This window comes from Podarcis gaigeae, assembly GCF_964106915.1.
Source record: "Podarcis gaigeae genome assembly, chromosome: 15".
Taxonomy (NCBI): Eukaryota; Metazoa; Chordata; class Lepidosauria; order Squamata; family Lacertidae; genus Podarcis; species Podarcis gaigeae.
Genome location: NC_139692.1, coordinates 33,454,274 through 33,480,584, shown reverse-complemented (window position 1 = coordinate 33,480,584; position 26,311 = coordinate 33,454,274). Strand labels below are relative to the sequence as shown.

At 45.2% G+C, this 26,311-nt stretch overlaps 1 protein-coding gene across 15 annotated transcripts in view; it reads right to left on the bottom strand.

Annotated features, from left to right (window-relative positions):
- The window catches only part of CUX1 (cut like homeobox 1), a 259,810-nt gene that overhangs the window by 57,402 nt on the left and 176,097 nt on the right, over positions 1-26,311 (bottom strand). For 8 of the 15 annotated variants that reach the window (XM_083714296.1, XM_083714301.1, XM_083714302.1 and 5 more), the window contains 4 exons: positions 22,149-22,250; positions 19,641-20,470; positions 18,689-18,854; positions 15,752-15,808 (listed from right to left, as the gene is read on the bottom strand). The exons of 1 other annotated variant lie outside the window; for it this stretch is intronic. In XM_083714296.1, the coding sequence (XP_083570422.1) occupies positions 15,752-15,808; positions 18,689-18,854; positions 19,641-20,470; positions 22,149-22,250 (1,155 nt within the window). The remainder of the gene's footprint in view (positions 1-15,751; positions 15,809-18,688; positions 18,855-19,640; positions 20,471-22,148; positions 22,251-26,311) is intronic. 6 more of the 15 variants (XM_083714300.1, XM_083714292.1, XM_083714293.1 and 3 more) reach the window with 1 other exon arrangement.

The window sequence follows — 26,311 nt, the reverse complement described above, 5'->3', positions numbered from 1 at the left end:
AGAAATGACGGAGAATAATTTGGGGAGGAGGAGAAAATCAAGTCAGGACTAAATGGAAGTATTGCACTTAACAGCTACCTTTCCCAACCTGCATGCACCTAAATCTACTGTCAGCCTGACCATTTGATTACTGGTGAAATGTTATATCACTTGCATTTGCTTTGTGTTTTTCATGAATCGGAAACACACAAAGGGATATGAGGTCTCTCCACCCCACCGCAAGAAAAAAAAATCATATATTCAATATGTGATTTCTACAGCCTGTATTTGTAGGGGTCACTATGTGTTCTGGACAGTAGACTAGGGAAATTAAGGGAGAAGGGTGTAAGAGAAAGGACTGGAAGTATTATTTTGCCCCCTTCCAAAACCCCCAAGCTGTTCAAAGATGGTCAGGCTCCTCACTAGGGATGGTGCTATCTAGCAGTTAAGGGTTGCTCAACCCTCTTTCCATTTATAATATGAGCCCAAGGTGGCTCATTTGAATAATTAAAACAATAGTTTTAAATAAAATAAAATAAAAAGCCCAACCCAAAAAATACACGTTAAAAACAGTCCAGAGCAGCAGATAAAAAGCACCAAAAGTAAGATGGCCAAACACTCCAAGCAGGCCAAATACCTGCCAGAATAAAAATCTTCAAACTGCTGCTTTCCTCTTGATTCAGAGGATTTTCCCATGGTACCCCATCTCCCTTGTCCTGCAGGAGCCAAAAGCTGCAGAGTAAGTTTAGGGCCCTTTAACAACCAGCCAGCTTGTAGAGACAACAGCTGTCTCTGAAGGACCCTGGGAGCTCTCTAAGGTCCTGCAGGTAATCTAACTGCCTTGAACTCCTGCCTTGGCCTCTTGATGGGGCATAAAGATATGTATATGTATATACATATAGCTATGGGCATAAAAAAGATAAATAGACAGTCCCATCAAGAGTGAACACAAACAATAACATGGTGGCAAATGTAACTATTTTTGCCTGTGTTGGGAGGAGGTGCTATTTGGGGTAGTGAAATGCTTTGCCTCGTTTTTTAGGGTGTGGATTTATGGGTAGCTAGGGCAGCAAAGTCTCTCTGTGCTTTGCACCTTTTAAACACACTCACTGTGGGGGTAGGAGGTCTTTGTGTGACTGTTTGGTGTCTGCGGTGGCCATTCATTTCCCATAATGCCTCAGCCTGCATGGAATTATGCTGCAGACCTTCCAGTCCTTAACTACCCATTTCCCCCCATCCCCTTTAAAAAAAGTGAGTTGAATGATTTTGCTCTCCGAAAGTTGAAATCCATCTCCCCCAATCTGCAATCCAGAAATGGTGCGGAGGGCATTTTGGCCTACCATTTTCAAAAACGAGCTTGTCTGAACTTGACTTTTGTGGAGCTGCTTGCTGAACTCCTCTCTGCCGGGCTTTCTTTGGGTTTGACTGCTAAAGAGAAATCTGTTGCTCTGAAGGGGCGAACCTGAACCAGCCAGCCTGTCCTCTTAGCGGGCTCATAAATAAAGCTGCTTTGCAGCATGATCAATCAGTATTTATTTGTTTAGGTTAAAGGTTGTAACAAAGAAGGCGGTACACGAAATGAGAAACTGTAAATCAGACAAAATTACAAATCCCAACATGTACACACAAACCCGTGAATCAAAGATTTGACTGGCTAATTTGATGCACTCTATGAATTCTGTCCCCATTGCAACTCTGTCCTCTGTCTCACAGGAGTGCACCTGTTTACTGGGTTCTGTGAGATGTTTTTCTACATCTTGACTCCCTGGTTCATGGATACATAGCCTCCCAAGTCGGCTGAAGAAAGCTCTCCTTCCCAAGGAGTCTGTATAAGCTTCTTTGTTCTCTGTTCCTAGCTGAATTACTTTTCTTCTAAGCACACCCCAACCTTTCCCCATTCTATCCAAAATTATGCTAGGAGCTTCAATTGTAGAGTTGGAAGGGACTATGGGGGTCATCTAGTCCAACTCCCTGCAATGCAGGAATCTTTTGCCCAACGTGGCGCTTGAACCCACAACTCTGAGATTAAGAATCTCATGCTCTACTGTGTGAGCTATCCCAACATTCAAGGACTGGGGCTCATCTATGTTCTATGATGTCAGACGATGACTCAGGGGGCTATGCAGCAAATTAGCCAATCATTGTATTAAAGAAGAGATCTTATTAACAAGGCCACTTTCTAGACAAGCTAGAAAGGCAAAACTTTCTTTGCTTATAGAATGTCCTTGGTGTAAATTGAGGAATCCCTTTCACAGCTATTTCTCAAGCAACTTTTATTGAATTTCATAACAGGAGTTGGTTTCACCTCTGGTTAAAACAAATGACCGTAAAATGATCTAAGAGATCATTTTGGATTCCTCTCCTGGAATGTACCTGGCAGTCGCACCCACCTGCAAGTAGTAGGCTAAAACCAGTTTAGCTGGCCTAATGGAAGTCATTCAGATTTTTGTTAGCAGTTTGGATTTCACAGGGCTCATAAACTGCTTTGGATTTGGAAGACTGTTGAAATTCCAATGGCTAGTACTGTCTGCACACTTACTACTATGTGATAAGGGACCAGCCAATACATTGTACACAAAACACTGCAAGGAGTTTCCAGGAGCCTTTCTTCCGAAAGGAATTGGTCCTATAAAAAGTGACCCTGGATTTCCCACCATGTGGGGAACGGGGAGCGTAGAACAATGCACAAGATGAAAAGGAGGTGGAACACATGTGGACACGTTCATTCTCTCATTGCTTCTCAAATCACAGAGACACACATCTTTCCTCAAAAATCCAACACCACCAGGTTCAAAAATTCGAAAAGTTGACGCTGAAAATTCTATGATATTTGTGAACAAATAGAAGACATTTTCAACAGTGTGTGGAGGATTGATTCCGCAGTGCGCAAGCATGACAGAGGCTTTACATGATACATTTGCTCAGCACCTGTATCACTCAGCTCTCTGACAGGACAAAGAGGCAAATCTGGGGGGGGTGGTGGTTGAAAAAGAGCAGCAGCAGAGAAGGTCCGATGGAGGGCTCCTTTGTGCAAATGCAGCTTCCCTGATCTGAGCCTTTAGCAAGAAGGCAACATAGCTTAAAGCGACATTTTTCCTGCCTACAATAAACAGGGGTTCCAAGCAGGTTTGTGTTTAGAAGTAGTGAGGAAGCAGACTTCCAAGCAGTCTAGCACCACAGTAGAGCATTCCTTAGAATGAGGCTGATGAAAAACAATGGAGGGAGTCAGAGTTCCAATAGCCATACCTGGAGGGCCACTGGTTCTCCATTTCAACTCTAAACCAACCAATACGGTGGTACCTCGAGTTACAAACACCTCAGTTTACAAATGCTTCAGGTTACAAACTCCGCCAACCTGGAAGAGTTACCTTGAGTTGAGAACTTTGCCCCAGGATGAGAATGGAAACCGTGTGCTGGCGGCGCAGCGGCAGCAAGAGGCCCCATTAGCGAAAGCACGCCTCTAGTTAAGAACAGTTTTGGGTTAATAACGGACCTCCAGAATGAATTAAGTTCATAACTAGAGGTACCACTGTACTTAAAAAGGGAACTACTATGCATGGTGTGTGCCCAGGCCTCAGAAGAGAGCAGAGGTCTGTGCCATCAGCTCCTGAGGATTGGCACGTAGCACGAGGCCAATGGATTGGCCAGGCCTGGCACAAGCATTTAGAGCTTGGCTGTCTACCTTTGTCTGGTCAATGGACCTGCTGCACCTCAGGATCCCACATGCAGATCAGGTGCCTTAACCTTAAGGTAAAGGTAAAGGGACCCCTGACCATTAGTTCCAGTCGTGGCCGACACTGGGGTTGCAGCGCTCATCTCGCTTTACTGGCCAAGGGAGCTGGTGTACAGCTTCCGGGTCATGTGGCCAGCATGACTAAGCCGCTTCTGGCGAACCAGAGCAGCACACGGAAACGCCGTTTACCTTCCCGCCGGAGTGGTACCTATTTATCTACTTGCACTTTGACGCACTTTCGAACTGCTAGGCTGGCAGTAGCTGGGACCGAGCAACGGGAATTCACCCTGTCGTGGGGATTCAAACCACCAACCTTCTGATTGGTAAGACCTAGGCTCTGTGGTTTAGACCACAGCGCCACAACCTTAAGGGTCCCTAAACTGGGGAAGGCACCCCTTTCAGTTCAGGGTCTGGCATGGCCACCTGCAATGCCTGTCTCACTCTGGTATGGGGCAGCTTTTCCTTAAGAATCAGCAGAAGGAGTCTAAAACTCATCCTTGCCTGCCAGCCAGATACAAGGTTGTTAAACCCATGTATATAACCATGTAGGAACAAGTGCAGGCCCCAGGCACAAGAGACCAAGAAAGAAAGACAGAAAACAACAGCAAAGACAAAATCCACCCATATGCATACAACTGGGGGGAATTACCAAGGAAGAAAATGAGAAATAAATACTACACTCTCCAGATAGCAAGCAGAGAAAGGCCATGTTCAATCGGAAACTGGAGTGGACTGAAAAGCAGATTCACTATGATTTGCCAAGATATGTCTACCATTGATCTGATCCACTATTTAAATTCCAGTGCACGGCCCTCGATCTCCAGTAATAATAACCCAAATTCCATTTAGTGTTCATTTGAGCAGTCAGGATAAAGTCATTTCTTATTATCTCCCCACTGTGTAAAAAACAGCTTGAAGGTAGGAAGTCAGCAAGCATTTCCACCAAAAAGTAATTATCGGGAGTGACATTTTTACTGCTGGCGTGCCATAAGGCGGACTGCGCAGTTGGAAGGACAAGCCGCTGAAGCAAAATGACAGGCCATGCCGTGACATTCCAGCAAAACCCAGACATTATTTTCCTGGCGGTTGGGTCTGATGTACTACTTCTCATTAAGTCCAGGGCCTGGGCTTCAGGTTCATGCCAAACTAGTCAAATCCCAAAGTTATGTATAAATTAATACCAGGGGGCGGGAAAGGACCAACCAGAGAGGGCAGGCAGCTGCTGTGAACTTCTGCTGGGAAGGGTTCCCTGCTCCGGCCATGGCTTCAAAAAGAAATCGGAAACACATGGCTGTGGAACATCTACCAAGGGCAGTTCAGGGTCTCTCTTTACCTTTTGATACACCTTTAGGGGGTGGGGAAAAAATCAGAGGATTGCCACAGCAATGGTTTTCCAAGTTTCTCTTGAGAAAACCTTTTCCATATAGGCTGCGCTGTCAAGGGACCCCTGCATGGCTACCATGGATTTTGGGGACACACTTTAAGTCACACACTCATGCCACAGGTTAGGCCCACTGCCACCCTGTGTGAATAAAGAATGTTGGGGGAGATCAGGAGTCGAGGGCAAAGTGTTGTGCAATGTAGTTTCTCTGCCACTATTGATCTGTTCACTGAAGAACATCCATACCCCCTACAACTGAGCTTGAAAACTGAAGAAGAGGGACACAAGCTGCTCAAAGGGGCCAGTGATGGAACTCTTGATGTCATCAGGATGAGACAGACTGCTAGACACAATAGCAACATCCAGTCAGGGATATTGCCTTCCCTTGTTAAGCCGGGATTCACAGACAGACCATCCCCAAATCTACTCACCCAAGTGCAGAGGCCAGCACAAGCAATAACTTTCCCATGTGCTACGCTAAGGTATATTTGTTTGGGTACATCTTTTGCTGCTCTATGTTTTAGGTGTCACTTAACACAAGGTGCTATAAAACACAACTGTGGCCAAGCACTGGCAGCTATGCCTCCCTTCCCTAATGGTTTTCACAATATAGGCATTTTTCCATAAAGGTGTTCTGTTTTATTATTGACCTGACCCAAACCCAAAGGATAAGGGGGAGGGGAACAAAATAAAAATGGAATGAATGAGCAACACATTCCATAATAGTGTGTAATGAAACAAGAGTCAATTATTTGCTTTTGATACCCTAATTCTGCTCTGTGGTAACGTAAACCCACTGCTTTTTATCCTTTTCAAGAGATACTTTCCCTAAGGATGTAAGAACAGCCCTGTTGAATAAACTGAAAGGCAATCTAGTCTAGCATTCAATTTTTTTTATAGAGGCCAACTTGATGCCTTTGGAAAGCCCTCAAGCAGAACACAAAGGTAGTTCTCATCTTGTCTGTTTCCAGATGTACACTGTTTGTGACACAGAAGTTAGATCAATCCTCCTCCATGATTTTGTCTAATCCTCTTTTTACGTAATCTAAACTCAGAGGTCTTTGTCATGCGCCTTGGCACAATGAACCATCTAGCAAAGACTCCACTTTCTCTCTTAAGTCAAGCTGCTGTGGTCCCATGAAGTGCAGTAAGACTTGAACTAGTATCCTGGATTACTTTTTTATTAATAATATTATTATGTAAGTTTTTTTCCTTGTTATATATTAAGTTTATACTATTTCATTGTAATATTGAATTCATCTTATGTTTATTGAATTGTTTTTGCTTTATTTGAATTTAGATATGCTTTGTGAAAGATTCTGCCCCTTCCCCCAAATGTTACATACTTTGATAAGTTGTGACAGCCGTTGTGATGTAATAGATTGAATGCTGAACTTGTTAAAGTTCGTTGGGTGACTACTTCTTAGCCTAACCCACCTCGCAGGATTGTTGTGAGGATAGACTGGGAGGAGATCCATGTACACTGCACTCCAGGGAGTAAATAAAGATACTTTCAAATGCCCATCAGTTTAATTGGGTGATTCTGAGTTCTAACATTATTCCTTCCCATTGTACAAGTAATTATCACAGCATACCCATGCACAGTTCTCGTCACACCCTATACTAAAACAGAGCTGAGGCTCTTTAGGCAGGTTGATGGGTGAACTGAGGCATCAGAGTTGGAAGTATATTTTAGCCATCAAGTCCAACCCTTTGTTTGGTGCACGAAATCCAGAACCACAGCATCCCCCTGCAGACGGCTTTTCAGCTTCTGCTTGAAGGCCTTGAGAAAGAGAGCCCCCACCACACCTCTCGGTCATTGGTTCCATTCCTGAACTTCCTTACTGTCAGAAAGTTTCTTCCAATGCTCAATCGAAGTATACTCGCTTGTAACTTCAGTCTGTTACATCGAAGTCCTGCTCTCTGAGGTAGCAGCACAGAGAGCCAAGTCTTTGCCCTCTGGGTACTTCAAGAACGCTATCATGCCTACCCCCCACAAAACCTTCTCTATGCTAAAAAACACACCTGGTTCCTTCAACCTTTCCCCACAGAACCAATTTTCCTTACCACAAGCCATTTTCACTGCCATCCATCCAACCCACACCAATTTGTCTAGATACTTTTTACAATGTGGCACCTGGAACTTGACCACGGTACTTCAGAGGAATTGACCACTTTCCTCCAGCAAAGGCCACTGTTGCCTTCTACATGGTCACACTACAAATCTATCTAGCCAAGTAGGGTCTTCTCTAGCTGGCAGGAGCTTTCCAAGGTCTCAGGCACAAGCAGGGCCCTTCCCCAGTTCAGGAACCCAAGATCCTTCAACTAGATATGCTGAGGACTACAGGACTTCTGCAGACAAGGAGTCCCACGCCCATTCAGACCCCCTACCTCTATTTTGAGAGGTTATTCTTTACCACAAGCCCCTGACTGCCGCCAGCTAGGCTGGTCCTGTTTCACTCTGTGAATATTTGCCTCCCTGCTTCCAAGAGCGAACAATGCTCCTGCAAACCGCCCCGAAGTTATAATAAAAGCTATTAAGGTACATTATTTTACACATCCTCACATTTGCGCCATCCTGCTTTCCTTAATTTGTGATTAAAAAAAATTGTTGAGAGAGGGTACTTAAATGTAGGACAGTCAGTAAAAAGTAATTTATCATCTTCCCGCTTCGGTGGATGCGCTATCAGCCAACTCATTTTCCGCATTCATCATGCAATCAGCCTATTATTTGCATATTAATCAGGCAGTGGACCATGAACGAGCCGCATCCCAGCCAAATGCTGTACTCTCTCAGGAGGAAGACTCAGTAATTATCATACATCAGTGTTATGATGTGGTAATTGATTATAACATCTTTCTGTTGCCCCTGGGGAGTCCCAATGCTAACCCAGCCCTGGGCCTAAATCTCTCTCTCTCTCTCTCTCTCTCTCTCTCTCTCTCTCTCTCTCTCCTTCCCTCCCTCTCCCCTTGCTCAGTGTTTCCCCTTCTCTTCTGCTCCCTCCCTTCCCCGTTGCAATTAGTGCATTTTCAAGTTACTGTTCTCATTTTAAATAATCATAGGTTGAAGAGGTGGCAGGAAATCAATTCTGCCAGAACAGAAGATAAAAATATAGAGAGAAGATCACTGGGAAGTTCTCCTGGCCTGGGCAAACCTCGCTGAAACAAACAGGAGGCTTACGTAGGAGAACTTCTCCAGGAGTTGCTTCTCCTCCCGTTATTTATAAAACGCCTACGTTTTTGTACGTGCTTCACAAAGCCGAAAAACAAACAAGCAGTCCCTGTCTGTCGCAGCCTTACATGTGTTTAATTGTGTCTAATTATAAACATGAAAGAAAAGGAAAACGGCAACCATAAAGAACATTAAAGGGATGAGAACGAAGGTACTCTAGTCCAGCTTCTTATTTTCCACAGTGACCAAAGAGATGCCTCCAGGAAGCTCCCCAGCAGAGCTTAAAGGCTGCTACTTATGGTGGTCAGCTGGAAGCATGGCATGAAGGCAATTGGCATTCAGCACCATGCTGCCTCTGAATATGGAGGCCCCAGTTGGCCACCACGCTAACAGCAATTGACAAAACGTCTCCTCTTATGGCAAGCTGGCAACCACCATCGAATCTTGTAGCACTAAATTCCAGAAATTAATCACATATTAAGAATGTAAGAGCAGACCCAGGCTGATCAGATGAAAACTCACGTCTATAGCCCAGCACCCTGTTTCTCACAGTGGCCAACCAAGATGCCTCTGGGAAACCCGTAAGCTGGACACGAAGACTATAGGCTTCTCCTGCTGTTTCTGTCCCCCATGCTGCCTCTGATCCTGGAGAGCAGCATACAGGCACCATTTGATGGGCAGACCATCCTGAATGCACCAAATCCCTTTTTAAAGCCATTCAAGTTGGCAGCCATCGCTAAATCTTATGGCAGCAAATTCTGTGCACGGTGTGAAGAAGGCCTTCCATCTTTGTTGGTTCCAGTATCGTGAAGGAGGGAGAAAACCCTGTTTTGCGACATGTCATTTCTGAATCCTCATGACCAATGAATTTCAAGTTATTGTATTAGGAGGGGGGGGGGGAAATCTCTATCCACTTTCTCCACATTGTGTCTGTAACCCACGATTGTGCCCCACTTAGTTGTCTTTTTCCTGAACGGAAAAACCTCAAATGATTCAGCCTTTGCTGGTAGAGAGAACGCTCCAGCCACCTGACTGGCCTGTTTTCCTGCTCTGCGGTGCCATTTTTGAGTAGAACTGACTGGGACTGTGCACAGTATTCCAGACATCACTGCACTGCAAGATTTATATTAAGGCATTGTAATGCTGGCTCCCTCCCAGCGGTTTGGGCCCAGTCAAACAAGATTTTGTCCTTCGCAAGCCTCACGGAAACGGAAGGGGCTTATGCAAGAGAGCACTTGTCATGTTTTGGTTGCTGCATACCATGGAGACTGCAGCAAGGTTTGGAAACAGGTTGCGTGAACATGGACAGCTCTAAGTGAGCAACTTGCTTTGACAAAGGTTGGGATAAGACTGGGGCCTTTTCAGCCTCCGTTTCCAGACTGCCTCCTCCAAGCCTAACCACCCTGAGAATATCGGAGCCTGAAAGGGTCAACCCTGAATATGGGCACTGCTCCATAGGCTCCCTCCTTGTGTTACCGGACTGGTGATATGTGTTGGGAAGAATCTGGTTCTTCAAACTCAGGAAAGGCTTTGGCCCTTCTGGGATGCTTGTGTGGCGGCTCCTGCCTAACAGCCTCAGGTGCAATGGCCTTCCTATCTTCAGCAATTAGCTCTGAGCCGGAACCTGACCTGGTCCTTGCAACCTCCTCCTCAATGTCCAGATCACAGCTAGTTTCTTTTTTTATAACATTTTTAAAATTAACTTTTCAAATTTTACAAAGAATAAATCTCTCAGATCCGTTGACTTCCCATGGTGTTCTTTTCTTACCTTATAAAGCTGCTATATTACTTATATTTTACCCATTATAAACACTGATTATAAATTATTAAACTGCAATTTTCATCCGCTGCTATACTTCAAATCCTGCATATGTTTTAACATAACCATAGGGTGGTTTTTTTCAAGTAATCCACAAAATATTTCCATTTTTTGATTTTTTTTTCTTCATTCTGTTCTTTAATTCTCACAGTTAATCTAGCCAACTCAGCATGTTCTGTCATCTTCATAAGCCAATCTTCTTTCACTGGGACTAGATCACAGCTAGATTCAAAGGTCCTGAAAGGGCTTGCTGCTGCTGGATTGTGCCTGGGACGTTTATTTGCAGCCATCCCTTCTCCTGCCTACGCTTCCACGCTATTGCTTGCATAATATGTTCTTTCAGCCCCCCCCCCATCAGATAAAACAAAACACTGCAACCTCTGAGGGTAGCAATTGTGAAGTTTTTGGACAAAAGGCAGTTTCAAGCTGCTTTATTTAGGTACCAACTGACAGGCTAATTTCAGTCCCTTTTGCAAAAGGGCACACAAAACATCTGCCAGTTGAAATTGGCACTATTTTAGGATCTGAGTTCCTAAATGGGAAGCTGGGGGCGGGGAAAAGGAGGGGAGAAAATAATCAAAAATGCAACAAAAGTAATAAATAAATAAATGGATGATGTCTGCTACCTGCTCTCAGTGCAAGACTATGTGACAAAATTCTAGTAATGGAAATAATTCGTTATTCTGAGGAATGATGGAATTTTGGTGTGTCAGAATGTCATTCTTAACCTGCATCTTCACTGCACCACTTCAGACCACGAGACTGAGCATTCCTTGCAGAGAACAAGTGTGTCAAGGAGATGGACCCTTCTTTTTGCAGAGCTGCTCTCTATATGGATGGAACTGCTTTGTATGGAGAAGCAAGAAATCCCGTGAGCCCTTACAAAAGCTCTGAAGTGGTTTTAAATTTACTATTATTCGCAAAGATCATCTCTGGGTTCAATCCCAGGCTTTGCTGGCTGGTATGATGGGAGTTCCGGGACGCAGGTGGCGCTGTGGGTTAAAGCCTCAGCGCCTAGGACTTGCCGATCGAAAGGTCGGCGGTTCGAATCCCTGTGGCGGGGTGCGCTCCCGCTGCTCGGTCCCAGTGCCTGCCAACCTAGCAGTTCGAAAGCACCTCCGGGTGCAAGTAGATAAATAGGGACCGCTTACCAGCGGGAAGGTAAACGGCGTTTCCGTGTGCGGCTCTGGCTTGCCAGATGCAGCTTTGTCACGCTGGCCACATGACCCGGAAGTGTCTCCGGACAGCGCTGGCCCCTGGCCTCTTAAGTGAGATGGGCGCACAACCCCAGAGTCTGTCAAGACTGGCCCGTACGGGCAGGGGTACCTTTACCTTTACCTTTTATGATGGGAGTTGTAGCTCAAAACATCTGGAGGGAATGAGGTGGGGAAAGGCTGTTTTTAAAGGATGCCAGGCAGCAGGCCTCAGCCTGAGATTATGAAGAGTCACTGCCACTTCAGGGGCAAAGCTGGGCTAGATGGACCAAGCGACTGAGTGCTTCGTATTAGACTAACTGATCTGCATGCAAAAGCTTCCAAATTCCACTCCTGACTTCTCCAGCTAAAGGATCTCAGGTTCTAGGAGGTCTAAGGAACAGTCACTACCTGAGGCCTTATACAGTTGCTGTCAGGCTAGGTGGACTGATGGGAGCTTCAGAGGAGGACTCACAGCACACGCTTTGCAAGCAGAAGAACTCATAGCCAATCCCCAGGAAAAATAGCTCAGATTGCATGTCTGAAAGACGAGCCACAGTAGATTGCCTGGGGCTAGACAGACCAATGGTTTGATCCAGGCTATTTTCAAATTTTATTTTAAAGGTTCCGTTCTGAAAGAACCACTAAAAGATGCAAGGCACTCACTTTCCTAGCAAGGAAATAATTTTCTTTGTTTCAGGGATCTAAACCTAGGTTTGTTTATGCTTCGCTCTGGGACCCCATCCAAGGAAGTGCCGGAGTTCATGCTCAGACATGCACCCTTCACCTCACACGCCCTCAATGCCATTTCCCCTCCAGCTCCTTCAGGAAGGCAGGCTCCCTCAGGCGGCCCAGTGCTAAGGCGACCCCCTGCCAGTTGCAGTGGCACCCAACAGGAAATGCCACCTGGCTGTCAGGAGCCATTGCCAACTGTTTCCACCAGCTGCCAAGGAAGTGCATAGCGCCTGGTGCTGTCCCCCCAACTGTGACCCTCTTGCTGCGTGATGGTAAACTATCAGCTCTTCCAGCAAGCAAAGGGCAGATGTCAAGCCCTCCTGCATGGCAAAGCTCTGTACTCTTTAGAAACTCCAAAGTCATAAGCTTGAAAGAGTTGATAGGAAAGATCCCAGAGAGGCTGAAGGAGGAGAGGGTGAGGGGCAGAAGATGCAGAGGAAGGCAAGGGAGCTGTGGGTGGAAAAGGAACTTAGTACAGTGGTACCTGGGGTTACATACGCTTCAGGTTACAGACTCCGCTAACCCAGAAATAATGCTTCAGGTTAAGAACTTTGCTTCAGGATGAGAACAGAAATTGTGCTCTGGCAGCGCAGCAGCAGCAGGAGGCCCCATTAGCTAAAGTGGTGCTTCAGGTTAAGAACAGTTTCAGATTAAGAACAGACCTCTGGAACGAATTAAGTACTTAACCTGAGGTACCACTGTAGTTAATTTAGGGTGGCTTGACGCTGGAATACTTCCTCTAGGGAGACTTGGCTGGTAATAATTTGAATTTCTTTTTTGCACCAGAGGAAGACCTTTTCATTTCCCCAGGCCTTTTAGACTTACAGTTTTAGATGTTAGCATAGGTAAAGGTAAAGGACCCCAGGACGGTTAAGTCCAGTCTAAGGCGACTATGGGGCTGTGGTGCTCATCTTGCTTTCAGGCCGAGGGAGCTGGCGTTTGTCCGCAGACAGCTTTTCCAGGTCATGTTGCCAGCATGACTAAACCACTTCTGGCACAACGGGACACTGTGACAGAAACCGGAGCGCACGGAAATGCCGTTTACCTTCCCGCTGCTTGCAGTACCTATTTATCTACTTGCACAGGTGTGCTTTATTATTTACCTGACCATCGTATCAGCTCCTCTAAGGGGTGGGAGAGGAAGACAGAAGTATACATTCTCTAAGTAAAGATAATTAGCAGTAAAGACAATTAGCAGGGTGGCCCAAAAGTAGGCATACTGCTTTAGAATCCACTTTCTTTGTCCTTGACTCAAGATCTCATCATTCACAATATCAGTAAAGAAAAACAATCCTTTTATTTATTAATTAAAAGTATTCCTACTTTTGGGCCACCCTGTATGCTGACCATCCAAAAACTATTAAGCCCTGAAAGACAACAGATGGAAGAACCTTTAAGGACAGGCCCAAGGTAAAGGGGGCAGGAAGCAAAGTAGCTAGATTTCTGAGTACTGTGCCTATAAGACAGGGGCATGCAGAAGTTAGGTTAGGACCAACAGGAAATTCTCTGGGTCATTGGCGGCAGATTGGCAAGAGTTTAACAGCAGCAACAACACCCTCCTCTTACTTTTTTCCACCTCAGGTACATTGCTGAAATGAAGAAAGCTAAAAAGAAGCAGACTTCTGTGCAAAAGGACTGTGAACTCAGTTGAGTTCTGCTACTGTAAACCAACACCTTAGGTTCTAAATGTGTTCAGAGGCACTCTGCTCTCTAACTAGATGTCTTTTACGTCCGGCTCTGGTTGGTAGATCTTGGTGTTCTAGTAAAAACCAAGTAGATCCTACAAGGGAGAAGTCTGCCCACCTTTGCAATAAATCATTAGAAACAGCCACAGATCTATGCTCCACCCAATCCCAATGCTTTGAGATGGGTAACAAAATCAACCTGTCCCCTTGCAGAATGGTATAAAATTTAATCTTGCAGACCCCTTATACCAGTCCCCAGAATTTATATTCCCATCTTAGAATTGCCAGGTTAGGTTTCAAGGCAGCCCAATTATTAATGGAAAACTGTAAGTAGAACCTAGTTCAATGTCCTCACACATATAATTCATTTAACTCAAGTTGCACAAAACCCTCTCCAAAATGCTGCCTTCAAGTAGGAACTCTGCTTCAACATTTACTTCCTTCCTAAGGAGCCTTAGAGCAAATGCCAATTCAAATTATCCTCCAGATTGCACTTTTCACATGCAACGGGTTTTTTGTTTTGTTTTTGTTTTAATCAGCTTCATTTGTTCCCCAAAGAGCATGGCGGTGAGAATAGGATGCCACAATTCACATTTTGCAGATGTAGAACCAGAGTTTCACAAGGAAATGTTTTCTTTGGAAGAAGAGTGTCTCTTTATAAGATTTGCGGCTTTAAAGTGCCATATAAGCAGCTACAGGCTTGCAGTCGATAATTTGACCTGTTACTTCAAATCAATTATGAGGTTTTTCATCTTTTGAGCTCCTGGCCATGTGCCCTTTCTTCTCTCTGCCCAGAGCTTCACCCAGCTTCCCTTCCCCTCTTGATTCTGCTGCCCCTTTCTGCTGTTTCACTCCCCCTTCTAAGCCCCAACATACTTCCCTAATCTCCACATCTTCCTTGGCATACTGCAGAGGCAGGGAAACCTGTGGATTACAACTCCCATCATCCCTGACCATGCTGGCTGGGGCTGATGGAATTGGAGTCCAACAAGGTTCCAAGCTTTCTCATGTTCCTACATCTTTTTACCCTGCCTTTCCCCTTTCCAGGGTTTGAACAGCCCAGCCACTGGTAGCCAGCGGCTCTTTTGCCTACCACACCTCCCTGTGATGTTAGAAAGAAGTATCACTGCCAGAAGTTTCACCAAAATGGATTTGTGCATGTCACAATACAAATTATCTCAGGATTTTCACTTTAGAAAAACCCCCACCTCTTACTGCATTCCATAACAACCACAATTCCCTGAGCAGCATGAAGCCTGGAATGATGAATGGGACTCAAAAAGAAAGACAAATAAAACGAGAAATCTGAAAGTCCCCCAGGATTACCCTGGACTGTATCAGCAAATTAAGAGTTCCATTTTAGAATGGAGACGGGCAGACCCAAGGTGATACACACGCCATGAAGATGAGCACACTGAGTTCAGCTCTGCTTCCCTGCTTGTGTCTTCAAGTCTTTATAAAGTTAGAACCAGTATATGGGAAAAGAAGATGCCTTGTGAATGAGCTGTACAAAAACTCTCTTGTAAAGCAGCACCGTTCAAACTGACTAGCCAGTCACTTCTAGCACACCTTTCTGTGGGGACGAGGCATTCTCGATGGTGGCACCCAAACTTTGAAACTCCCTTCTTAGAAAGGTTTGTCTCCCTCCTTTTTGACCTCTAGGCATCTCACTAAAAGTGGTGTGTGTGTGTGTGTGTGTGTGTGTGTGTGTGTGTGTGAAGCTATGTTTGTCATTTGTCTGATGCTGCTCAATTAGTTAGATTTTAGTTGCTGCACTGTGGGTTTTAAACATAATGCAATTCCTGAATCATAAGGCAGGCTATGCACTTTAACAAGTAAAAACAAAACAAAACAAAAACCAAAGACAGAGTAACTGGGGGAAAATGAGGAATTAAACCTTTTAACTTTTTGAAGGGGAAAAAAACCAGGAAATGGAAGGTGCAACTCCAACCCAGCAGAAGAGAATGGAACAAAGGTTGCTCCCCCACGTCCTATGTAGAAGCCAAAACACAATGCAACCAAGCAAAAGATTTTGTAAGAAAGCAGCTGATTACCTGAGCTTGCGCATCCCTGCTGAAGGGAATCTTGCAGTGATGATACAGAGTGAAGAACTGGAGAAAGAAAAGGAGGACTATCAGGAAGAGATAGGAGAGGAACATAGCCTACAACTTGCCAGCAAAATGAGGGTCATTAAATGGCCCAGGACTAACAGAGAAAAGCAGCACAATATCAAACCAGCTCAATTCCCATTCCTTTATACCAGGAAAGTGGAACCTGCTGCTGAACTACAACTCCCATCATTCCTGATCACTGGCCATGCTGCCTGGGGCTGAAGCTGGACTCCAGGAACGTCTGGAGGGCCTGGAGTTAGACACCCCTACTTTAAACCTAGATCAGATGTGGAGAACCTGCAACTCTCCAGATGTAGTTGCACTCCCCTCAGCCCCAGCCAACATAACCAGCAGTCTGGGATGTTGAGATTTTGTAGTAAGCAGTATCTAGAGAGCCACAGGCTCCCCATCTCTGATCCAGGGGATAGTTTGGAGGAGACTCTAGGGCATGTACAGAGGATACCCACAGTTATCTGCTCTCTACTTATGGTAGAGGAGCAAGAACCTGCCTATGGAGCAACACTCCCAAATACTGCATTTGCAAAGGGCACAACATATGTAAAATCCAATGCCTATAGGCCCAATGGTGTGATTGATTCATTTCCCCACCCCTGGCTGACTGAGGAATAGACTGTGTGATTTAGGTATGCACCCTATTAAAATGTGATACCCGTGCATGGATGCTCCAGGGTGCGAAAGGCAAGCCTGGTTGATGGAACAAGAAGGGCTCTCTCGCTCACCCCTACCATGCATACAGAAGAGGCAAATAAGGGATTCCTGCTGCTCAACTGAGGTTGGTTCCACACAGTTAAGTGCCTCATAAGCAGCCAGTTTTACTTCTGCTTGTGTGGTTCAACATTTATATTACAAGAAGTGTCCAAATGCAGTTTTGACAATCACAAGAGGAAGTGGATAATTCTGTAAAATCTAGTAAGTGTGAAAAATCCAGAGATCAACTGGACAGTTATCAAGTAGCCCTTTGTCAACATCCTCCATTATTTCAGCTGTTCACCCAATACGCAAATGCCAGGAAGCACGGGACCTTCCCTTGTGATGGTCAACAGTCTCTGCATCATATTTAAGGTTCTTTCAGATAATTTAGGAATGCCCTCTCTAGCAGGCCTTTGCCAAGCCCTTTAAAGTCTCATCCTAATGAAATTGTGCCTTTCTTCCACACCCACTTGGTGCTTTCGACCGCAAATAAAAACTATCCAATGAAATCCTGCCCAAATGCACCAGTTTGATCTGCTATTTGTTAAACTCTCCCCCTTGAAATGCATTTAATATTCTCTCTGCATAGAAGCAAGGCCTGAAAATTACCTTAATTAGTTTAGGCAATGAGTCTGCTTGGTGATGGGGTGGAATCTTAAAATGGAGGCGCTAGGTATTGGATTTATTTCATCCGCATTCTAGATCCATTTGAAATAGGATCCAAGACCCCTCCAGAGTTTGGGCTGATCTGAAGTAGATGGTTTTATCTGCAAACTTCCCAAGGCTGGTGGGATGACTGAGAGAGCTCCTGGGAAGCACTGTGATAAGCCCCAGGAAGCTGCCTTAAGCCAGAGGACACTAGAGAACCACACAGCATGCAGTTTCCATGCTTCCATGTGTTGCTGCAAATATTCCTGACCCTATTAAAGCAGCTACTTCTAGCCCCCCACCCCCATTTTTGCAAGTCAAGGGTAGGTAAAGTGCAGGCTGTATGATAGCCCCACCAGACTCTTAGAGATGTCTGGGGTCAGGGGGTCAGATGGAGGATTAGTGGCTTTGCTGATTCAGAATGGATCCAAATTAAATTCAAATTACTTTCCAACACTTGGCAAATGTCCTCCAAGTTAATCGGATTCATGTGGAATCGTTCTGAATAGGATGGTGGAGGATGGGTGGACCAACTCACTTCTAGTCCCCGATGCCCTTTAACTGTAAAAGGAAGGACTCTAAGCAAAGAAAGGAATAGCTCAAGCCTCCCACATAATTCCACAGTTAAGTGGACCACTTTGCAAGGCTAATCTGTGCCCTCCATCTTGAGGCAAGGATGCCGAAGGAAAGGGAGGCGGAAAAACAGGTGCAACTTGAGTTCCTGAAGCCCCAGCATTGAGAAACACCACCAAGGGATGCAGGTACCCTCCGTCCAGCACATTTACGGAGGCATACAGGTTGCAGGCATGAGTGCATTGAAAGAGAGTGCAGCTTCACCTTTTCCTGGAATTGCTCAATTCTTCCTTAGGGAAGCCCAACTTATGGGGTTTTTTTGGGTTTGGGTGGGAATGCCTCCTGCCGTAATCTGGTTTCTAAATGTAGGGCAATCACTCACCCACTGGGGAGCTTATCGGGCCCAAAGATAAGGGAAAGGTGGCAGCTGCAGTCCACTCCGTCATCTTATGCAATACCAGTAAGGGAGGGGGTGATTCTGCTGAAAGGGTGTTTGTGGCCATGGCCACAGTGTTGCACACACATCAGGCTGCGTTTTTTTTCTACTGCAGGGCATTTCCCCTTTCAGACACTGCCCAGGAGCCAGAAAACACACCAAAACAGCAGCTGCCTTCTCAACACTGGTGAGTGGCAGCTCTGGAGGCACCCAGTTACCTATTCTCTGAAGGGTAGACAAAAACCACTGATGCTTTATGCATGTGTGTGTGTAAGAAAGAGAGAAAGATGTTTGAGTGTGAATAGTGTGTTTGCGACTTTGGTCCCAACCTGCACGTGCTCACCCCCTCCCACCTTGAAATATTCTCTAGAAAGGAATGCAGCCCTCCAGCTGAAAAAGATTTAGCACTACAGTCTAAATGGAAGGATACAAAACCAAAGGAAGCACTGTGAAAGCCGAGCCTGTGTATGGCATTAAAAAAAACCACCAAAAGAGTCCAGCTGTCTACTTACCCTGGCCTTGGGGCTGCCCTTGGGATGGCAAGACTCCCTGCCCCAGTTCACCGTTTAGCCAGAGCTGCATGCGGATGAATGGCTCGCGGCCTTTCTGCGTCAACTTGCTCCATGGCTTTGGCCGGGACAGCATGTCACTGACGCTGCCCTGGGAGAGGCCCAGCACCTGGAGGGAAGCAACCACAGAGGACACGGGATTAACAGTGCCCTGGATTGGAACTGGGAAGATCAGGGGGTGGCCTGAAGGCCACATACAGCTCTTATTCCTCAAGAGAGACACCTTTTAGAGGAGAGGTGGTGCCACACTCTGCCTTCTTCAACCTGCTGGCAGGAAGAGTGCTGGGTGCCACAACAAATAGAAAGGTGTCATGGGCTTTGAAGACACTCAAAATCAGGACAAAAGGGAGAAACGTGCTAAGAGGAAGGCACGCTTGGCAAAATCCACACCATGATCAACTCCTGCCTGGAAACCAATGTCCCCACTGTGGAACGATGTGTGGATCCAGAATTGGCCTCCACAGTCACTTACGGACTCATTGTTAAAACTGTGTTTATGGAAGACAATCTTACTCGGTTACGAGTGATCGCCAAAGAAGATGACCTAGGAGACTCACACAACACCCTTGTGCTGGAAGACACCGAGCAGTTTTCTGCCACTCAGCAAGCAGGGGATAGATGTTTGGCATCATTCTTCTACCATCTCTACCTCCACAATTCTGTGGCTCTTACTCCCAATAAGCCTCTTGTTGGAGAGTCTCCCTCTTTCTGGTTTTCCTTCAAACCCCAATTCTTTGAAAATCACAGGTTCTTACAAGAAGATGAATGAAATATGCAAATTAATAAATCAGATAAATTTGCCATTCTCTCCTTCTGCAGATAACGTCCCAGGCGTTCATAAAGCCACCATCACAAGGCACACAAACCAACAAACTAGCTCCAGCTAAGCGCTTACCTTTTCCCCAAATATCCTTTGGCAGATGCCGTTCTTCGCTAGCTTCTCTTTGACCTGACGGGTTAGCTCTATTGTATCCACTTCCTGGTACATATAAATCTCATACTGCTCGGGGGTCAATGGAGGAACGGAAGGTTTAGATGGCTTTGCTAAAGAGACAATGGGGGAGGAAGGGAGGGGGCTGTTCTGCGGCGTCTCGCTGCGGCTTGCCCCTGTCACACTCAGTTCAGAGCTCTGGGAATAGGGTGACTCCGCGTTGGGCCACTCTTTCCAGTAGTCCGAAGAGGAAGGCCCTTGAAGCTGCTGGTTACGGTCCGACCGAGATTGGCTGCTGGCCTTCTCCTTCCCGCTGGTGGTTTCCTCCACTTTGGGATCATCTGGAGGGGCGGCATTCCTTCTGTCAGGCTGCACAGTGTTCCACCAGTGGTCCTTCCACACCCCGCTGCGCCCCAGTTCATTTTTAACGTGCCTCAGCACCCCTTGCGTTGAATCAGACATCCCGTGGAGGTCCAGGATGGGGGCCTCTTGGGCCTCCTTCTTCAGACCAGAGAGAGTCTGCAGGGAGGAGATGCTGGAATCCACAGATGACGAGTGCTTCTTCAAGGACATGGCCAGGGGGGAATAACTGGCGACCGAAGAAATGGCGGGCGTGGGGACAAGTTTTGGGGACAAGATGGAGATCTCAGCTTGGGACAGAGGGGTTGCTTTTAAGGCAGGTTCGAGGGCGGCCTGCTGTGCTTCCATCTCTCGCCGGGCTTGCTGCAGAATGGAGCGGATGGCATCGTCGGACCCACCAGTGCTCGAGGTGGAAGGTGGCTGAGCCGGCTCAGCTATGGGGATAAACAAAGAAGGCATGGTGAGATGTTGTGGCCCACGTAACTGATTTTGCCAACACATTGGAATGAAAGTCTTATTGCCCCAACCCCATGGTGCAAACCAGAGAGGCAGGCCCAGAGAAAAAGTCATTTACTGGTTCATCTCCAATGTTTGTCTCAGAAGGGTCGTTTCTGAAATTTGCAAGCCAACCACTGAGAAAGTGCTTTACTAGAAACTGGTGGAAATAGAGAAGAGAGATGGCTCTTTCCCAAAATTACTTGATTGGAACCCTGAGGTCTACCAGTAAGCGGGAGATTTCCCTTAACTTTCTCATGCCTCTCAAAATACCAAGAATAACTGGTGAATGGTCAATAGTCCTTGACTTTTCAACACTGTTGTCTATGATTATATGAACATCTTACTTATCATTGTTTTAATCATTCCAGTTCTCTATATTAGAGAATAAAGAGCAACGCATTCCTTGACTTTCAAACAATTTGCTATTGCTATTGTCATACAGCCATCAGACTTGCGCCTGGACACCGATTGTGATGTCACCAACATCACAAGCAATATCAAAAGAATAGAGGGACACGGTTCTCATTCTGAACTACTAGGCCGCTCATATAGTGCGGCACACACTTGAGGGGACCATGAAGACAGCAAAGCTGTGATAATTTGTGACCAAGAAGACAGAGCACTCAGCAACCTGCCCCTGCAATGGAGTTGCAGTTTGCCTTTTCCTCTGCATCTCTCCTACCCACTGCACCCATGTCTTGGATATTTTCTGTCCTGCTTCACTTCATTGGCCTAGTTTGCATGTCACACCAAGCAAAATTACGGCTTCACCATGAGTGTGGACTTGCAGAAAGGAGTTTGCTTCACTCCTCCCTAATTGTTCTACTGCTGTGTTGCACTGAGCCAAGCTGTGTTTGGCTTAAGCATCTTATCTGAACTTGGGCTCATGGTTTAGCTCTTCTAGACGAGCCACAAGCCATAAACCATGAGACAAACCTTGGTTACAGCTCATGGGAAGTCTAGTGAGAACTAAACCATGAGCCCGGGTTTGGATGACATTATGCCAAACCATGGTGTTAGATCAGTGCAACAGAATGACTGGGGAAGAGCAAAGCAGGCACCAACTCATCTCTGGGAGTCTGCACATTTGCGCTAAGTCCTAGTGTGATGTTTGAATGAAACCACTGTGTTCCTAGGCTTCTTCAAACACTCATCTCTGCATTCTGCTTTCCATGAGATGTTATAATCCCCCCCCCATTTCTCTGTGACCAAACTGAATGTAAAATAAAACCCACTGAAGATTGTGGGAACATGAAAAATATATTTCATTATCATATTTTAATTAACTTTCTGTGCATAACTAAACCTGCATACACACCAGTTTAACTGTTGAAGTTTCCTGAAACTTCCAACATTCCACTTCATTCTGAGAGAGGGAGAAAAACTTTTCTCTATCCACTTTTTGCATGCCATTCAGTTTTAGACGCTTCCATCAAGTCATCCCTTACTCACCTTTGCTCTAAACTAAAAAGTCCCTGACGCTGCAATGTTTTTTCTCAACCCTTTAGTGGCACACAACAGGCTGGTTAAAGATTTTCGCACACTCTTAAGTCTCTTGCCAATAGTTTCCAGGGCATCCTGAGGTTCAGGGTCACTCCAGCCGGAAGCTCCTACCTGTTTTCTGTACCTGCAGCTCCCTTTTTGCTTGCTCTAGGATGGATTTGATAGCTTCATCAGAGCCTGCCTCTGTGGCTCGGATTCTTGTGGTGATGTTACCTGGAAGAAAGGGGGAAATGATTAGCTGTTAAGCAACTTTCTGGGGAACAGCATTTCCATTCAAAATCTGCTGTCGGCGAAGCACTTTGAGAGAACTAGAGGAACATAATAAATAAAACAAGGAGCTGAAGTCACATCTGGTATTCCTATGCATATGCAAAATGCAGTATTTTCTTTGCAGGTTCAAACTGCTGCCCTCCGCCCCCAGTTGAGAATTTAACAATTCTGCTTTTTAATATTGTCTTCATTCTTCCCTTGGATCCTATATTTCCCTGCGCAATCTGGATTTTTAAAAAATGGTACAATGTAATGTATGGATGTGTTGTGAGCTGCTTTAGGGACTCTGGTGAATTGTTGTGAATTGTGTTATATTATTTGTAGTTTGTACGAGTCCGCTGTTTTATTTTATTTTATTTTTGTGTGTGTGTGTTTCATGATGGGCGTAAAGCCGAATAAAACATTTTGATTTGATTTAGGGACTCTGGTCAAGAGGTAGGGTGCACATCTAAGAAATATACTGATCCGTACTATCTAGCCAAGCACTGTCTCCTACATAAGGGAGAGGCACTGGTGGGGAAAAGGATTCCCTATCGCCTCCCACCTGAGATCGTCTTAACTTATGGTGCCAAGGAATGAATCTGAAACTTTCTGCGCGTGAAGCATGTGTCTCACCATTGTGCTTCGCCCTCTCAAACTCCTCTGAATCTTGAGATAATTTGGCAAAAATTTCTAGCACTGTAATCTTGCAGCAAGGATTTATAACAATATTTCTGTGACCTATTTAAAAACATGTGGTTCTTTTCAACCCACCAGCAATGCAAAGAGTTATTAAAAAGCACAAATTGGCATGTTCTTTCTCACATTTCTTGAAAAAAAAGAAAGAAAAATCTGCTAGATTTCAAAAGCAAAATATTATTCTGAATATAGCACAGTATTGCAGGCTGGAATAGGAAACGGACATAAGGAGGGGGAGGGAACACTTGAAATATCTTGGTCACTCTCCAAGTTGGAATTATGACAAAATATCATTCTAATTTTTCCTTAAGCATGAATTCTCTCTTTTTAGAAAACTAGAGGCAGAAAAATCCTAAAATTTTGAAAGCTGTTTTGTGCCATCACCCTTGATTAAAAAATGTACCATGGTATTCCTTTTCGGTGATACAGGAACATGCTTCCTGCACTTAAGCTGTACGTGGATATGAGGAGGGTGCCTAAGGCAGAATAGGCTCCTGTCCCTTATGTCTCCAGGGCAGTAGGGACTGTTACGAGAGTTTGGGTGGTAAGTGGCAGCAACTTATGTTACCCCAAGGTATTTTGGCATCCATGGTGGAAAAATCCAACTGGCACTCATCTCCGCCCCCCCCAATGATACAGAGAATCATAAACAATAAAGTTCTCCCACAAAAGCCTTATTAAAATGAATGGGAGCTGCAAGTGAATCCCATCAGGGCCAGGTCTGTGGGGTCTTTTTTTCCTGCTGCTCTTGACGGCACCCATCAGTTGCCCATCTCTTGCTTCATGGAAGAGACGCATCTGCTTGCACCCCAGTAGTTGATTCACACCAATTCAGTTTTTATTCTCTGTTTTGCTACAATCTATTTTCTATTTTGTACACCAGTCTTACATACTCATAGGTAAGCAGTGCGAAAGTAATAATGTGAGCAGAAATGGGAAGAGTTCCCCTAGCCTAGGAGGACTCTATGAATGGGGTCTTCTCAGGGTCACAGAATTTACGATCAGGAACAAATGCGTGGCATGGCTTGCAGTGGGGAGTGGTTCAATAGGGTAAGTGCGGCACTGCCCCACCACGCTCAGCCTGTCCTTAGCTAGCCCCTCACTATCTCCTGACATACAACCAGTCCAAGGGGTGACCCTGCCTGTCAGCTTCCTCCTGGGTTGCCCTTGTAGAATTCAGCAGGGAGGAGTAGATGGGGACAAAACTAGAATTACAGTGGTACCTCGGGTTACAAACGCTTCAGGTTATGTGCTTTCAGGTTGTGGATCGCGGGAAACCTGGAAGTACCGGAAAGGGTTACTTCTGGATTTCACTGCTCGTGCATGTGCAGAAGCGCTAAATTGCATCACGCTGAGTCAGACGCAGCGCAGCAGGTTACGAACACTGCGGGTTGCGGATGTGCCTCTGTCACAGATTACATCCACAACCCGAGGTTCCACTGTAGTTGGCTCAGGCTGCCATTGGCTCTGGTGCCACCTACTGGTGGGCTCCCCGCCTTCTGCCCTCTCAGTCCCAATGAGCACCATCCACCACTGATGGCTTGGCTTACGTAAATAATATTCAATGACATGCTCCACAGGCTCCATTATCTGCTTTGTGAAATACACAGAAGCCCTATTCAAGGGCTCAGAATCACAGAATAATCCTTTGTATTTTATAATGATGTTTTTAAATGCTGTAAGCCGCCTTGAATTGGAGAAAGGCGGTATATAAACATATGAAATAATCAACAACATATAAACTTTATAGTGTAAGCCTGTGGAGAAAAATCAACTTTTTTGCCCATTATTTTTATGGATTTTCCATATTTTTAACGAATTGTCACCAAATTCAATACAAATTTAAAAGCTGACTTCCCCCCCTCCCCCCCAAGAGAAAAATCAACTTTTTTTGGCAACAAGCATAAAATGTCTAGATGCCTCAGACTACTATTACTGAGATATATGTGTGTGTATGTGTATGTGTATATTTTCTTTAGTGTTCAAAGGGCATCATATACTTCATCTCAATAATCCTTAGACGTACTACGCTCTAAAGCTGACCAGAGCAGTATTATTCTCCTAATAAATGTTATTTTTCTAGTCCACTTTTTCTGTAAAATACACCTGAAGTGGCTTGTAAAAATAACTTCCAAAGGAGTCATCTTTTGCAACACAAACAGCAAAGCGCCTAGGCCAACAAATTTATTACGGAATAAACTTTCACAGGCTTCACCAGATCCATGACATGCCACAACATCCACAAAAGCTTGTGCTGTAATAAATTCATTAGCCTCTTGGCTGTGAGTCCTGCAGGACCTATTACCTGCCTTGCAAGCCTTTTCCACATGGCCTGGGAGGGCAGGACCCTGACTGACTCCAGCTACAAAAGTTGAATTGCTGAACAGATTTTAGGGGGTTAGGGTTCTGTTTGGGATTTTTGGGGGGGTGGGGTAGTTGCTGTATCTATATTTTAGATCGTGTTGTAATTTAGGCAAAAATTGTTCAGTTTGGTTGTGTATTTTAAATGTTTTATTTATTGTTTACTACTACTTTTGTTATGTTGTAGTTACGTATTCTTTTCATCTCGTAAGCTGCCTTGAGCATGGCTTAAAATGTGGAAAGGTGGCACACAAATAAAAATAAGTATGTTCATATGTAAGATGCCACAACACTCTTTGTTGTTTCCATTAAAACAAGGCATTCAGTGGTAAAGTGGAAAACTAACGCCAGAAAAGTTAGAACAGTGAGAATACAAAAGCGGTACATATAACAGCATGAAAAGTACCATGCTTCTTAAAGGGAAAGCTTAAAAGCAGATGATCATTAAACCATTAAAAAGGTTTAATTTCTCATCTGCAAACAGAAAGGTAAGGGGCGCATCAAATCTCTCCAGGGAGGGCAGCCTACAGTCATGGTGCCACTGCTAAAAAGGCAATGCCTCTTTATATCCTCTATTTAGCTATTGTATACCAATTCCTTTTTAGCCCTTCCAAGGCAACTGATAAAATTAAGCCATAATAGAACAGGTCAAATACAAAATCCACAACAACCTCAGCCTATCACATTTGCTCATCTACATTACAGCAAAGACGGGGCAGAGAGTAGGTCCTCTGCAGCTGATCTTAATACTCAGTGTCCTATGGGAGAAGGTGTTTTCGACAGGGGAGGCTGAGAGATACAAAGGCCCTTATTTCAGAGAGCTTTGGGTGAGAGAAAGTGGGTAGGGGGCACACTGGAAGAAAACCAAGACCAGGAGGCAGCCCATCAAAGTTAGTATCCTTTGAATTGCCTTTTGACCAACAAGGCTGGCTTTTATTTGCTTCCAGCTCTAGCTACCGCTCTCT